We start from the raw sequence: 13,096 nt of genomic DNA, 5'->3' as shown, positions 1-13,096 counted from the left end.
AAAAAATGTTTAAAATCGAGGTTCCGCTCTCGACTCTTTCCTCCTTCAAAACTTAATCAATCGGAACGAAATTTGAGAATCTGAATAACAGTGAAATAATCTATGTCGGACCGTTTAGCTTTTTTGGTTAATTGTTACCAATCTTGAGTATCACACCTTTTTTGCGCAACAATGAAAAAGGCCGTTTTTGGAAAATTTTGATTGGCTCTAGAGTTTTTAAAAAGCAGAATATCAAAAAAAAACAAAACGGTCCGACGCAGATAAAAATAATAACAATCTGTGTTGAAAAAATCATTGGTCTATCTTCAAAAACCAGGGAGGAAACAGTCGAGAGCGTTTGTATGGAGAATTGACCCCTACCGTATCGTCTTAAACAAAAACTATGAATGAACAGTATGATATCCAGGCGAGAGTTCATTTGTGGTAGAACATGCTATCCCCTGGTAGATTAAAAGGATGATGTCCGATTTTTGGGCAAAAAAAAACACTGTGCATATGTACTATACACTGTGCTCCTGTGCATTGTTAGAGTTTTAACCACGAATAAAGGCCAAAAGACGAGCATACATCGTTTACTCTATAGGTGTATGCTTATGCAAGCAAAACACAAACGGAATATGTTATGTTACTGTCCGATGAAGCGCTGGTGGCCTAGCGGTAAGAGCGTGCGACTTTCGTTCCGGAGGTCGTGGGTTCGAACCCCGGCTCGCACCAATGAGTTTTTCGGAACTTATGTGCGAAATGTCATTTGATATTAGCCAGTCGCTTTTCGGTGAAGAAAAACATCGAGAGGAAACCGGACTTTATCCAATAAGGTCTAGTTACCCTTCGGGTTGGAAGGTCAGATGGCAGTCGCTTTCGTAAAACTAGTGCCTACGCCCAATCCTGGAATTAGTTGTCAGAGCGGACCCCAGGCTCCCATGACCCGTGGCAAATGCCGGGATAACGCAAGGAGGATGATGATGATGTTACTGACCGATACTGTACCTGTCAAGCCCATCATACAAAACTGTGGTGTATTACATGTGTGCGTGCACACGCACACAGACGCGACTACCTGCACTTACCATTATTAGTAATAAACGAGCATCTCTCAGAGCCGGTTGTTTCACTTAAATACTTGCAAATACCTCACTGGCGACGATCCGTGCTATACCCGCGTGTGTATTTAAAATGACTACCACTACCTTTATCGGAAATTTGAGCCATTTCGATCATAATACCCAAGAATGGGAAATTTTCAGTAGTCGTTTGAAGCAGTTCATCGTTTTAAATAGTATTAAAGATGATATGAAACAGGCAGTGCTACTGACACATCTGCATGACGATACATACCGGCTATTGAAGAACCTGGTGTACCCAACCAAGGTGGAGGATGCCGGGTACGACAAGTTGCTGAAGGTGCTCGACGGTCATTTTACTCCGAGGAGGTGTACCTTCGCCGACAAAGCCAAATTTTACGAGGCAACACGTGACGTAGGGGAGAGTGTCGAGAAGTGGGCGGCCAGGATCAGAGGACTCGCCGTACACTGCGAGTTTGGAAACTCGCTGGACATGCTGTTACTGGACAAGTTCGTGCTGGGGCTACGAGCCGGCAAGGAGCGCGAGCGACTCTTCGAACAGGACGTCTCCACGCTCACGCTGGCGAAGGCGATGGAGCTGGCGCAGCAGACGGAGTGTGCGCAGAAGGCGCGCGCTGACGCGGTGGCCGTGGCCGTGAAGCAGGAGCCGGTGTACCGGGCGGGCGCGCAGCCGTCCGCCGGCCGCCGGGATCCCGTCGCGAGGACCTGCTCGGTGTGCGGTATGAGGAGCCACGACGAGAGTAGGTGCCGATACAAATCCTACCGGTGTCAGCTGTGTGGTGAAAAGGGACACCTCAAGAAAGTGTGTACTTCAAAGAAACAGTCTAAGTGCCGTGTAAATAACGTGGAAGTGGCAGAATTTTCGACGTCGGAAGGTGGAGACTGTGACAATTGCAAGGAATGTCAACTTTTTAGCTTAAGGTACGTTGCTTATAAGCCAATACTTCTTAAAGTGTCCGTTAACGACCTTGAGTTAAACATGGAACTGGACTCGGGCTCCGGTGCTACCGTTATTAATGACGAATTATATAAGAACATGTTTCCTAATGTGTCGCTGTACAAAAGTGATTTAAAAATGTGTCTATACAATTATCATAAAATTACGCCTGTAGGATTTTTCGTTGCAAAATTAAATTTTATGTCGAAGGAACGACTGTTAAAAATCTACGTTGTAAAAAATGGCGGGCCGCCATTACTAGGGCGTGATTTTATGGCAAAATTTAATTTGTCATTTACTGTAGACAACAAATTAATTACTGATGTAAACATTAATCAGAGCTCGAGCGAGGTGACCAAATTGCTAGATCAATTTAGTAGTTTATTCGAAGGGGGGTTGGGCAAATTTAATAAGTTCAAAGTTCACTTGCAATTGAAAGAGAACGTAAAACCTAAGTATTTCAAACCGCGGCCGGTTCCGTTCGCGCTTAAAAAGCGGGTAGAGGACGAAATCGACCGCCTGGTAGATTTAGGTATACTCGTACCGGTTAATTTTTCAGAATATGCAACACCTATCGTTCCTGTTTTGAAGGAAAATGGCAAGGTCAAAATTGCAGGAGATTTCTCGGTCACGTTAAATAAAGACATGGTTATCGATAAGTACCCGATGCCCCGTATTGAGGAAGTTTTCGCTAAACTAGGCGGTGGTGAAAGTTACACGAAATTAGACCTTAGTAACGCGTACAATCAGTTCGTTTTGTCTGATAGCTCGCAGGCGCTTACGACCATTAGCACGACGAAAGGCCTGTATAAATATACTAGGTTAGTATATGGACTTGCCAACGGCCCTGCTATCTTTCAACGTGCAATGGAGTCGTTGTTGGTAGGTATCGAGGGAGTCAGCTGTTGGTTGGACGACGTTTGTGTAACGGGACCGACGAACGAGGTTCATTTGGCGCGATTACGAGAGGTTTTAACTAGGTTTAGCGATGCGGGTTTAAAATTACAGAAGGAAAAATGTGTTTTCTTAGCTAGTAATGTAACTTATTTAGGTTACGTGATTAATAAAAGCGGTTTACAAACGTCTAAAAATAAGGTGGAAGCTATTCATAACGCACCTAGACCCACTAATGTTTCGGAGATAAAGAGTTTTTTAGGACTCGTTAATTATTACCGCAGCTTCATACCTAACGCATCGAACATGTTAAGTCCTTTGCATGAGCTACTCCGCGCGGAGGCGAAGTGGGAGTGGGGACGTTCACAAGAGGAGGCGTTCCAGGCTGTAAAAAGGGAGCTAGGCTCAGAGCGCGTGCTGGCTCACTTCGACCCTGAGGCTCAGCCGGTGCTGAGTGTGGACGCAGGCCCGGGCGGGTTAGGTGCCCTGCTGGCACAGAGGGACCCGGCGACCGGCACTGAGCAGTCGCGTTCGCCTCGCGCTCGCTCAACGCTAGCGAGAGGAACTACAGTCAACTTCAGAAAGAGGCTGCGGCAATAATTTTTGGTGTGAAAAAGTTCCACCAGTACCTGTATGGTAGGCAAGATCCGTTCATTTTAAAAACGGACCATAGACCTTTGTTGTCCATTTTCGGCAAAAGTAGTGGCATTCCTGTCATGACTGCATCCCGGCTTCAACGCTACGCTATTATTTTATCGGCGTATAATTATAAGGTACAGTATATAAGTAGCGCAAATAATCTCGTAGCTGATTATTTTTCTCGTGCGCCCTTGCCAATCATGGACAATGATGAAAATTATGACGACCACGACGATGTAGCTTATTTAAATTTTTTAGACGAAAGTGTGACTCCCGTGACAGCTGATAAAATAAGGCAAGCTACCGGAGATGATCCAACACTAAAAAAGGTTTTTAAATATATGTGTCTCGGATGGCCGCGAAAGATTAATTGTGCATTTATTTTACCTTATTTTAGGTGCAAGGCTGACTTACAAATAGATGGAGGTATACTCTTTCGCGGCCACCGGGTGGTTATTCCGACTGTATTTAGAGAGCAGCTGTTACGCGAACTGCACACCGGTCATTTAGGTATTGTTAAGACGAAAAGCGTCGCGCGCGGTAAAATGTGGTGGCCTAACATTGATAGTGATATCGAGCGCTGGATCGGCTCGTGCGCCGCGTGCGTGGCCGTGCGCGCCGCGCCGCCCCGCGCCGCTCCCGCGCCCTGGCCGCGTCCCCCTCTGCGTGGTACCGGGTGCACATCGATTACATGTCTATTCATCAGAAGGTTTACTTAATTGTCATAGACGCATACAGTAAATGGTTAGAATGTTTATTAATGGACAAAGGTACTACCACTCGAGCGCTGATATGTAAACTTAAGGAAATATTTTCTAGATATGGCGTACCGAATGTCATTGTGTCCGACAATGACATTAAAATTAATTCAGCCGAGTTTAATTTATTCTGTACAATGAATGGCATTCGTTACGTCACTTCTCCAGTTTATCATCCGGCCAGTAACGGCCAGGCAGAGAACTCGGTGAAGACGTGTAAAAGGATGATTAAGTGCATAGTTAACGTGGACAAGTCAAAAGTCGAGGAAAAACTAATGGGGTTATTATTCGAATACCGTAATACTCCTCATTGTGCGACAGGTCAAACTCCAGCGAGTTTAATGATGGGCCGTAATTTGAGGTCAAGGTTAGATCTTGTAATACCAGATGTTAATGTAACCATAGATAGTAATGTCGATAAAAGCGATAAAAACGATTGTAGAAAATTTATTGTCGGAGATCAGGTATGGGTCAAATGGTTTGCTGAAAAAAAGAGATTTGGATTTTAGGCACTATTAAAAATAAAATTGGCAACCGAATGTTTCTGATTTACGTGCATGCTAAAAATACTGTATGTAGACGCCATGTAGATCAAATTCTCAAGTTTACTGGTAATAAATTTGATGACATTAATGCAAACGACAATGTTAGAGATGATAATGAGGACCCGTGGTCACCACCGGTTGCGCCACCGGAAATTTCGGTGGCCCCCGCACCCCCCGCGGCGTGCGCGCCCCCTCCGCCCCCTTCCCCCCGGGCCGAGAGTCCCGTACAGGCGGACGTACAGCCGCAGGATGTAGTGAACGATGAGGCGGAGGAGTACGACACGTGGCTCTCTGGGGAGGACGAGGGGTCGCCCGCGCCGTCCGCGGAGGTCGCGGAGGACGCGGCTGCACCTGCCGCGGAGGAGGCGCCTGCCCCCGCCGGCAGCGCCGACGCGCAGTTGCAACCGCCACATCCTAAAGTTACTAGACCAAATTTAAGGCCCAGAGATAAAAAAATTAGTTATAAGAGTTAGATTTAGTATTAAGTACCTACTGATGTATTGTTTATTTATTTGGCAGGTCTTACAATTAGTGGTGGAGAAATGTGGTGTATTACATGTGTGCGTGCACACGCACACAGACGCGACTACCTGTACTTACCATTATTAGTAATAAACGAGCATCTCTCAGAGCCGGTTGTTTCACTTAAATACTTGCAAATACCTCATACATCGTTTACTCTATAGGTGTATGCTTATGCAAGCAAAACACAAACGGAATATGTTATGTTACTGTCCGATGAAGCGCTGGTGGCCTAGCGGTAAGAGCGTGCGACTTTCGTTCCGGAGGTCGTGGGTTCGAACCCCGGCTCGCACCAATGAGTTTTTCGGAACTTATGTGCGAAATGTCATTTGATATTAGCCAGTCGCTTTTCGGTGAAGAAAAACATCGAGAGGAAACCGGACTTTATCCAATAAGGTCTAGTTACCCTTCGGGTTGGAAGGTCAGATGGCAGTCGCTTTCGTAAAACTAGTGCCTACGCCCAATCCTGGAATTAGTTGTCAGAGCGGACCCCAGGCTCCCATGACCCGTGGCAAATGCCGGGATAACGCAAGGAGGATGATGATGATGTTACTGACCGATACTGTACCTGTCAAAAGCCCATCATACAAAACACATTGTCAGTTATTAAAATTACACCGTGTATATTATGTAATTAGGTGAATCTACTTTTTGTCAAAAAAAATTACATAAGTACCTACTAGAAGTGAAAAGAAAATTTGATTCGAATGTTATGTCATATTTTTTATGATTATTGTATGAAAAACTGATTAACAATTAAACAAGCTATAACTAATGCGTGTGTTTTTATCATGATTAGATATTAGACCGTTTTCACATTATCCGATCCGATATCGGATATCGGAAGGATTTCAAGGACACAAATCAAAGATGGCGGCTTTAATGTATAGGATATCGGTCCGATATCGGATCGGATATTAATGTTAAAACGCACTTTCGACTAAGTACGTTTTCACATTATCCGATATCGGATGTCGGACCGATACATTACAGGCGCCATCTTGGATTATTTCTATTGAAATACTTCCGACATCCGATATCGGATCGGATAATGTGCCGGCCGAAGAGCCCAGGGGCCATAGCCGAAAGGCATTTCTGCGACGCGAAACGAAAACGAAACTCCCCGAAAGGTAGTCTCTGTCGCGCTAATACGCAAGAGCGATGGAGATAGATATCTACGAGCGTTTCGTTTCGTGAGCGTTTGTCCCATTCGGCTATAGGTACGGTCAACCAATTTGAATCCTAGGCCACTCTAGAACCCTGTCTCATTTAAACCATGTTCTATTTGCCATAAGAAGTCATATTGACGTTTACTGTGCAAAGGTTCTACAGTGGCCTAGGATTCAAATTGGTTGACTGTACCTACTAGCCACCAGACCTTCCTCGTTTTCTCAAGATTGAAACTTTGAGCAGGGGCGGCTCACTCCGCGATTCTATCGCCGCGCAACAAGTACATGCTGGCGGCCGCGAGTTCGCGGCCTAATCAGGGGTGGGGCGCGTAACGCGCGTTCTCACAGAATGCGCGTTCGCACTTTCTATTACATACATACATACATATAATCACGCCTGTGTCCCATGAAGGGGTAGGCAGAGCACATGAAACTAATCGTTTCAGTGCCACTCTTGGCAAATAAGGGGTTGAAAGAAACCGAAACTGTGACATTGCAGTGACAGGTTGCCAGCCTCTCGCCTACGCCACAATTTAACCCAACTTTCTATTATTATTTTTTAATGTTTATATGCGATGTCCGCGTGTGGAATGGCTAACAATGCTTAGTTAAATTAAATATACATCATGAATAAAATAAATACCATAGGACATTTCTGAACAGACCTACTACTGATCAAGTCTTAGGGAAAAGTTCCGGCTTGTGATGTTAGAACTTAAACAGAAATATATAAACATTGTATAGGTACTAGTTTTTGCCCGTGGCTTCGCTCGCGTTAGTAAGAGACAAAAAGTAGCCTATGTCACTCTCCATCCCTTCAAATATCTCCACTTAAAAAATCACGTCTATTCGTCGTTCTGTTTTACCGTGAAAGACGGACAAACAGACACACACACTTTCCAATTTATAATATTAGTATGGATATACCTAAAAAGTACCCTAGACATGAATATAATAATATAACATTTTATCTGAGTATTAATTCATTTTAATCCATAGGCAACCCTATCGCCGCGCACATGCGTGCGGCTCGTTTCTTTGTAAGAAATTTGCAGACAATTAAAAAGGCGGTATTTCGTGAACATCAAAGCAGTGGGCCTTCTGTACTTGTACTGTTATATATTCTGTGCCGTCACCCATGTTTTTGCTATAAGATTTTCTTTTGGAAAACACTTAACTTTCCTTAAATTCTAAAGGCTGATTTTAAATAATTTATATTTCTAGGGTTTACTGGTGAAACCCGATAAGTTGAGCAAACTGGTGTTTGAAATTCGATCCGAACTAAGTACATAAGCTTTAGTTTCTTATATAATTATGCATATATGTTCATGTAAATAATGTGTAAATAAAGAGATTTAAAAAAAAGTGCAATTTCACAATGTTGTTATGTCAAGGACAAATTTAATTATCTCGATTTATCGAGTTTCAAATCAATCATTCCAACTTTTGAAATTTCATATTTTCTGCACATGTACTACAATGTACCAATCTCAAACTACTAAGACGATAAGTAAAATGCCGAATATTGGCGTTTTTATGTTGGTAGAACTGTCTCACACTGATTTTTAGAGCCCGCGCACACGGATGCAACAGTTGCTCGGCGACTTTATTGTCTCTGTCGTCATAGAGTATATTGAATATAAAGGTCAATAATAACATTTACAATTTAATACATGCAATTAGCCATAGAATGCCGTTCACTAGTTTGCGGGTGGTACAGCGACATCTAGCGAAAATTTTGGACATCAAAAAATACTTATACATTTTACGATAACAAGTCATTACCCAGTTTGCGGGCGTAACAGTGCCATCTAGCGAACAACTTTCACTGCGACATACAATTGATTTTCACGCCCTCTATCGTTAATTTTCCTAAACATATCGAAAATACATCGGATTTACTATTTCCTTTGACTGAAAACACCGTGTCTGTCGTCACCCCCAAAGAGAATATAATCACCACGGTGTTTTACGATAATATTACAGAAGACGGCACTATTGAAGACGTGGGAAGGTAGGACTTCATTCCCCAGAAATTTCACCCACTGCCTGCATCTGAAATCATACAGCATTAAACAACCGAGCAAACTTGCTCATTAGATGATCAGCTGATAGCTAATTCCCATATAAATAATATTTGTTGGCATCCAATTATTAACAACCCTTCATTAATGATCTAACTTTATTAACAATGGATACAAATTATATTATAGGTAAATTTCCATTGAAAAGCTTCAATAATAAATTAAAGTCCATCGCTTGCAAGTTGTCATGAAATTACACATAATTATTTTCTTTAATTATCCAATTACTAATAAGATTATAGTTATCGACAGTTCCAGTACATCCACAGAGAACCTCCTATAGTGCCATTATTGTAAATTTTGTGCGTGCTACAAATCACCAGTGCTTGGGGCGCGAGGAGCGGGAGGGGAATGTGTTTAGCGCGCTGCGATTGGTCGTTTCAAGGACGGCAGGCAGTCGCGCCAGATGAAAAAGGAGTCGCGTAAGTTGACCTATGCCGGCTCTGAATAAATTATAAATATGACTTATTTGTGGAATGTAATACCGTCCGTTTTTAAATTTGAGCTTCTTGTTACCTTTCCACACCATTTCACACTACAGGTGGACATCTTTAAGCCATCAAAATACCCTTTTTCAATTTTTTTTTTGCGAAAAACACGAGCTGCTTTCGGGTCGGCTACTTGGTCGTTACTGATCGAGCATGGCGAGCGCCCGCGCTTATATCATGGCAAATACAAGTAAGGCTGGTGACCGCGAGTCGTCTTGTAATGGATGTCTATAGGGGTTGGTTTGTGAGTACATCCCTAGCTAACCATAACTTGATATGAAATATCAAATATTCGATAGATTTATACTTTATAGCCTGCTGCACAAAAATAAGATCAAAGATATCTAAATTAATACTCACAGGTCTTCAGCTAATGGAAATTTCACCATAAATTCAGTTTTAGGTCATTTTGGCGATTATTTCGTCCATCACAAGTAAATGAATCAAACTGACAGATGCCTCGAATTTGAACTTGACAGAAATAGCAGGGACGTTTTCTTTTTTTTTTAAATTACTGGCAACATATTGGCAATGTTATCGATTACAAATTTCATACAAAAATTTGTTTTGTTCCTAGCAAAGACCTTTACAGGGGACAGCTCAATCATATTTTTTGCCATACGAAATTAAACCTTATTACTGAAACAGAAAGTCGATCGTATCAGACTAGCGAAAGCGGTCCACATGAAAGGGCATCTGGGCCCTGTTTTATAAACTTACAAGTTACAAGTTTACAGGCGTTTTCTGGCAACACTTGCCCCGTTTTTAGGGTTCCGTAGTCAACTAGGAACCCTTATAGTTTCGCCATGTCTGTCTATCCGTCCGTCCGTCCGTCCGTCCGTCCGTCCGTCCGTCCGCGGATAATCTCAGTAACCGTTAGCACTATAAAGCTGAAATTTGGTACCAATATGTATATTAATCACGCCAACAAAGTGCAAAAATAAAAAATGGAAAAAAATGTTTTATTAGGGTACCCCTCCAACATGTAAAGTGGGGGCTGATATTTTTTTTCATTCCAACCCCAACGTGTGACATATTGTTGGATAGGTATTGAAAAATGAATAAGGGTTTACTAAGATCGTTTTTTGATAATATTAATAGTTTCGGAAATAATCGCTCCTAAAGGAAAAAAAAGTGCGTCCCCCCCCCTCTAACTTTTGAACCATATATTTAAAAATTATGAAAAAAATCACAAAAGTAGAACTCTATAAAGACTTTCTAGGAAAATTGTTTTGAACTTGATAGGTTTAGTAGTTTTTGAGAAAAATAAGGAAAACTACGGAACCCTACACTGAGCGTGGCCCGACACGCTCTTGGCCGGTTTTTTTACAATTTGCGTTTTATAAAAGTACTGTGTTACAATTTTACAGGTTACAGGAACAAGTGCCTGTAGCTTAACCAAAGACAAAAATATGGGAGTTTAATAGTTTTAAACTCATAATCGAACAGGCGTTTTATAAAAATATTGTAAATTACAAGTGTAGGTTGGTACACTTGTAACAAAAACTTACAGGGCCCTGTTTTATAAACTTACAAGTTACAAGTTTACAGGCGTTTTCTGGCAACACTTGCCCCGTTTTTTACTATTTGCGTTTTATAAAAGTACTGTGTTACAATTTTACAGGTTACAGGAACAAGTGCCTGTAGCTTAACCAAAGACAAAAATATGGGAGTTTAATAGTTTTAAACTCATAATCGAACAGGCGTTTTATAAAAATATTGTAAATTACAAGTGTAGGTTGGTACACTTGTAACAAAAACTTACAGGGGTCTTGAGTCCTGTAACGGCATCTAAGTAGTTCAGTTTTCTCGGTTATTTCATTCAACAGTGTTAATAAAATGATCCGTCTCTTGAGAGATTCTTCATCCGATTCTTCAGATGACGAGATACCGCGACAGTTCGGTCTCGAACAAATTTGGACTTTCGGACGCCGTACGAGTTCAACGAACGATTTAGAATGAACTCCACGCAAATGGAGAATGCCGAATGCCGAGATTGGAGATTCCTTGGAGTCCCCGACCAACACCAATCACGCAATGAGCTCGAAGTTGCAGCTCTGCGTTGCCTTGCACTGGCTCGGAACTGGCTGCCAATACCATGCTGTGGGTGACATGCACGGCGTCTCCAAGTCAAGTGTGTGCAAAGCTGTCCATGGCGTTGTTAAGGCTATAAATAATAAATTATTCAACAAAGTAGTCGCCTGGCCAGAGGATATTAATGAGGTAAGTTGCTGCTAGTTTTTTGAGTATATTTAGAAATCTGCTAATATTAAACTGTTCAATTGATTTGAGAATTGAGGTGACAATAAGAACTATGTATGATTCAATATGTAAATTAAATTGTTTAATAAAGGGGACTTATAAAGCTTATAGTCATACTAACCCGCTGCATGTTGGGATGCAATAAATGAAATTAAACTTTTTAAATAAACAGACAAAGCTTCAAAGTCCCGACAGTAGAACGAGTTTTTATGACAGATGTTTTTTTTTAAATAGTGATGTCCGCCACACCTGTAGATGTCATTTGTAATCGAAATTTACCGTGGTCCATTACAATTGTAAACTTTTGTGTGTATTTATAAAACACCTGTAATCGTGCACAGTGCATTACAGGTACCTGTAGCCTGTACACTTGTAACCTGTAACTTGTAACTTTATAAAATACGGCCCAGGGGTCTTGAGTCCTGTAACGGCATCTAAGTAGTTCAGTTTTCTCGGTTATTTCATTCAACAGTGTTAATAAAATGATCCGTCTCTTGAGAGATTCTTCATCCGATTCTTCAGATGACGAGATACCGCGACAGTTCGGTCTCGAACAAATTTGGACTTTCGGACGCCGTACGAGTTCAACGAACGATTTAGAATGAACTCCACGCAAATGGAGAATGCCGAATGCCGAGATTGGAGATTCCTTGGAGTCCCCGACCAACACCAATCACGCAATGAGCTCGAAGTTGCAGCTCTGCGTTGCCTTGCACTGGCTCGGAACTGGCTGCCAATACCATGCTGTGGGTGACATGCACGGCGTCTCCAAGTCAAGTGTGTGCAAAGCTGTCCATGGCGTTGTTAAGGCTATAAATAATAAATTATTCAACAAAGTAGTCGCCTGGCCAGAGGATATTAATGAGGTAAGTTGCTGCTAGTTTTTTGAGTATATTTAGAAATCTGCTAATATTAAACTGTTCAATTGATTTGAGAATTGAGGTGACAATAAGAACTATGTATGATTCAATATGTAAATTAAATTGTTTAATAAAGGGGACTTATAAAGCTTATAGTCATACTAACCCGCTGCATGTTGGGATGCAATAAATGAAATTAAACTTTTTAAATAAACAGACAAAGCTTCAAAGTCCCGACAGTAGAACGAGTTTTTATGACAGATGTTTTTTTTTAAATAGTGATGTCCGCCACACCTGTAGATGTCATTTGTAATCGAAATTTACCGTGGTCCATTACAATTGTAAACTTTTGTGTGTATTTATAAAACACCTGTAATCGTGCACAGTGCATTACAGGTACCTGTAGCCTGTACACTTGTAACCTGTAACTTGTAACTTTATAAAATACGGCCCAGGGGTCTTGAGTCCTGTAACGGCATCTAAGTAGTTCAGTTTTCTCGGTTATTTCATTCAACAGTGTTAATAAAATGATCCGTCTCTTGAGAGATTCTTCATCCGATTCTTCAGATGACGAGATACCGCGACAGTTCGGTCTCGAACAAATTTGGACTTTCGGACGCCGTACGAGTTCAACGAACGATTTAGAATGAACTCCACGCAAATGGAGAATGCCGAATGCCGAGATTGGAGATTCCTTGGAGTCCCCGACCAACACCAATCACGCAATGAGCTCGAAGTTGCAGCTCTGCGTTGCCTTGCACTGGCTCGGAACTGGCTGCCAATACCATGCTGTGGGTGACATGCACGGCGTCTCCAAGTCAAGTGTGTGCAAAGCTGTCCATGGCGTTGTTAAGGC

At 42.0% G+C, this 13,096-nt stretch overlaps 1 protein-coding gene across 1 annotated transcript; it reads left to right on the top strand.

Moving 5' to 3' along the window:
- Positions 1-1,005: 1,005 nt before the first annotated feature.
- On the top strand, positions 1,006-5,516 carry LOC125240050. The gene is made up of 2 exons (XM_048147883.1): positions 1,006-2,003; positions 5,375-5,516. Exons 1-2 carry the CDS (start codon positions 1,174-1,176, stop codon positions 5,385-5,387), a joined length of 843 nt encoding a protein of 280 aa, XP_048003840.1. The 5' UTR covers positions 1,006-1,173; the 3' UTR covers positions 5,388-5,516.
- The last annotated feature ends 7,580 nt before the right edge of the window (positions 5,517-13,096 follow it).

The sequence above is a fragment of the Leguminivora glycinivorella genome, chromosome 26 (genome assembly GCF_023078275.1).
Source record: "Leguminivora glycinivorella isolate SPB_JAAS2020 chromosome 26, LegGlyc_1.1, whole genome shotgun sequence".
Classification (NCBI taxonomy): Eukaryota; Metazoa; Arthropoda; class Insecta; order Lepidoptera; family Tortricidae; genus Leguminivora; species Leguminivora glycinivorella.
The sequence above is the reverse complement of the archived record's forward strand: the minus strand, read 5'-3'. Positions and strand labels throughout refer to the sequence as shown.

Excerpts from the sequence above, each read along its gene's own strand:
- LOC125240050 (XM_048147883.1), top strand. The coding sequence starts at position 1,174 with ATGACTACCACTACCTTTATCGGAAATTTGAGCCATTTCGATCATAAT.